This window comes from Nicotiana tabacum, chromosome 6, assembly GCF_000715075.1.
Source record: "Nicotiana tabacum cultivar K326 chromosome 6, ASM71507v2, whole genome shotgun sequence".
Taxonomy (NCBI): Eukaryota; Viridiplantae; Streptophyta; class Magnoliopsida; order Solanales; family Solanaceae; genus Nicotiana; species Nicotiana tabacum.
In genome coordinates, this window is record NC_134085.1 from 43,249,170 (window position 1) to 43,252,052 (window position 2,883).

General features: G+C 35.7%; 1 protein-coding gene across 1 annotated transcript; it reads right to left on the reverse strand.

Annotated features, from left to right (window-relative positions):
* Positions 1-492: 492 nt before the first annotated feature.
* Positions 493-2,639, reverse strand: LOC107800366 (uncharacterized). The gene is made up of 6 exons (XM_016623525.2): positions 2,328-2,639; positions 2,099-2,218; positions 1,826-1,985; positions 1,030-1,734; positions 891-949; positions 493-666 (listed from the first exon to the last, which is right to left on the reverse strand). Exons 1-6 carry the CDS (start codon positions 2,637-2,639, stop codon positions 493-495), a joined length of 1,530 nt encoding a protein of 509 aa, XP_016479011.2.
* Between the last annotated feature and the right edge of the window lie 244 nt (positions 2,640-2,883).

Consider the following 2,883-nt stretch of genomic DNA (forward strand, 5'->3'; position numbering starts at 1 on the left):
ATCCTAAGGGTCCTCAGAACAGTGTTTTGGAAAGAGTTAAGCGCAAAAAAGTGATGAGGCCTCGCTTCACAGAAGCGAGAAGCGAAGCGCGCATCTTTTTGTTGTGAAGTGCAATTTAACACATAAATAAAAAAATAAAATAGGGATAGATAAATGGCTAAGAACTCATTAAAAATAACATATTAAGCAAATGTTTCAATTCTTGAATCAAGAAGCAAATAATAGATACTAAAACTAGATAGTGAATAATCCTCAAAAGTCATAACATATTAAGCAAGTGCAAAACAAAATCACAAAAGGAGCAACATCCTATTCTTCAACAGGATCTCCAAACTCTTGAAGTGTCATCATGTTCGAGTTATTATATTGGTCATCATCTTCTTCTTCTTCATCGGAGTCTTCATTAATTAGGGTTCTACTTGTACATGTACTTTTACTTGTAGATACTCTTTCTTTGCTCCTTAAAGTACTTCCCCTAAAACCATAAACATTTTATTCAACTCCACTTGCCATAGCAACATGACCAAAAGTGAGACCTTCTCCTTCAAACACTTCTTCTTCTTCATGATTTTTGGGGCCTCCAGTTAACCATTCATTTGCTTCATCAATGTTATCCAATAAAATTGGATCAATGATATTGCGAGATTTGTAACGAGAGCCAATGTTCTATTATATTTTACGAACAACGAGATCATTGAGTTTCTTTAGCTCAAGTCTGTTCCTCTTCTTAGTATGAATCTGCATAATAAGATGTAGAAAGTAACTAAGAGGAGGACTTAGGACAATTGAGATAAACTTTAATTTAGTAATAATGTAATATAGCTTCTCACATGTTCATAAACACTCTAATTTCTCTCGCATCTGGATGGGCTACAAGTTAAGCTTTGAACTCTAATAGCAAATTGTTGCAAGTTAGGAACTTCATAACCAAATTGCATCCACCATTCAACTGTAGAAGTATTATTTTAGAAGTTAATAACTTGAAAGTTAAATCTCTAAAGAGTAAAACAATTGAAAAAAATTGCTCACCCAGTGCCAATTTGGTTCTGCCTCTAATGGCCGAAGCTAATCCAAGAATTCCATCGGCTTGCATATACACACCAAGCTCTTGCCCTATTTTGTCTTGCTTCACTTCATCTGGCACCAACTTCGCAACACGTGCATGATACGCCTTCCAAAAATTTAAATCTAAAGTCTTGTTCTCATTGTTTGTGTAAAACAATCCGAGGTTCAAAATATGCCATGCTGCATGTAAAGGTTGATGAAGCTGATCATCCCACCTTTTATCAATGATTTCAAACACTCTCTCATATTTCCTCCTATCATGATCAAATGCCTTCTCAATAGCTTCTTTAGCCCTATCCATGGCTTCATAAATGTATCCCATTGGTGGTTTTTTCTCCCCATCCACCAAACGAAGTACACTAACCAAAGGATTACCAACTTTAAGTGCTTGAACAATGTCATTCCAAAAATATGGACCAATAATAAATCTCGCAACTTCTTTCCCAAGAGTTTCCTTTGCATAGATACTCTCACTCCATTCGGTTGACAAGACCAACGTTCGCAAATTTTGCTTTTGCAGGTAAACGTTATGCAAGGTCAAGATAGCTGTTGTGAATCTTGTCTTAGCCGGTTTCACCAAATTTCTTTGTTTTTTGTATCTTCTCATTATGTTCAACAACAACGGCCTTGGACTAATGTAAGAATATATCTTGATCGCCTTAGCAAAAACTGTACAAAGTCAATTTTCATAGTTAGTAAGTATAAGCTATTAACATTAAGGTTAAAAACATAAAATAGAAAATAAGAACCACTTGTTCACCTGTAGAATATGGGGCTAACTTGAAAATGTCACCAAACATCAAGTTGATACAATGTGCAGCACAAAGAGTCCAATAAATATTTGGAAAAACTCCTTTCAACATGCCACCCGCTTTTTTATTCTCACTTGCGTTATCAGTGACAACTTGAACCACATTTTCCTGTCCAACATTCAATATTGTCTTATCAAAAAATTGAACATTTTATCGGAATTGGTTGAGGAGTCACTAGCATCAGAAGATTCAAGAAACACACTACCACTCGGAGAATTCACCAAAATATTAATGACCATTTTTTCATTATTTGCAGTCCATTTGTCCATCATAATGGAACAACCATAAACTTTCCATTGCGCCTTATGCTCCTCGACAATCTTGTCTGTCTTTTCCACCTCCTTTTTTTAGACAAGGAACTCTTACTTCGTGATAGATAGGGGGCTTCATTCCCGGGCCATATTGGCCAACGGCCTCAATGAATTCACTAAAACTATCGGTGTAATTTACACAATTAAAAGTAAGCCCTGCATCATACATCCACCTTGCAAAAGCATCTACAACACGCTCCCTCAAACTCTTCCTACAAGATTCTAAGTCAACATCTTCACCCTTTCTCTTTTCATTTGGTTTTTGTGAGAAAAAAAGATTAAGAAAACCTTTCACATTGCTACCGGCAGTGGATGATCCACTTCCACTTGTTGAATTATTTCTTTGAGATTTAGAGGGAGGTGGCCTCATTATATCATTGACTTCATCGTCATCCTCATCCATTTGACTATCTTCATCAAGAAAATTAATCATAGATGCTCCATGGCTCATTGGATTTTTTAACTCATTTTTTTCTTAACATAATCTCTCATTTATTTCTTAACAGTAACCGAAACACTTGGACATTCTTTGACATCTCTAAAACCACCGATTAGATGTCTCTTGTGACGATATATTCCACCATTATAAATTTTTTGACAAAAGATACATTGTACTCTTGAGTTATTATTGTCAACTGCAACTCCATACGCCCAAGCTGGATCTCTTTTTTGGCTTGATGCCATTGAATAATCAA

Excerpts from the sequence above, each read along its gene's own strand:
- LOC107800366 (XM_016623525.2), bottom strand. The coding sequence starts at position 2,639 with ATGAGCCATGGAGCATCTATGATTAATTTTCTTGATGAAGATAGTCAA. Across the intron at positions 1,986-2,098 it reads AAATGGTCATTAATATTTTG|GAAAATGTGGTTCAAGTTGT; the intron begins GTGAATTCTCCG and ends AATGTTGGACAG. Across the intron at positions 950-1,029 it reads CAGAACCAAATTGGCACTGG|TTGAATGGTGGATGCAATTT; the intron begins GTGAGCAATTTT and ends ATACTTCTACAG.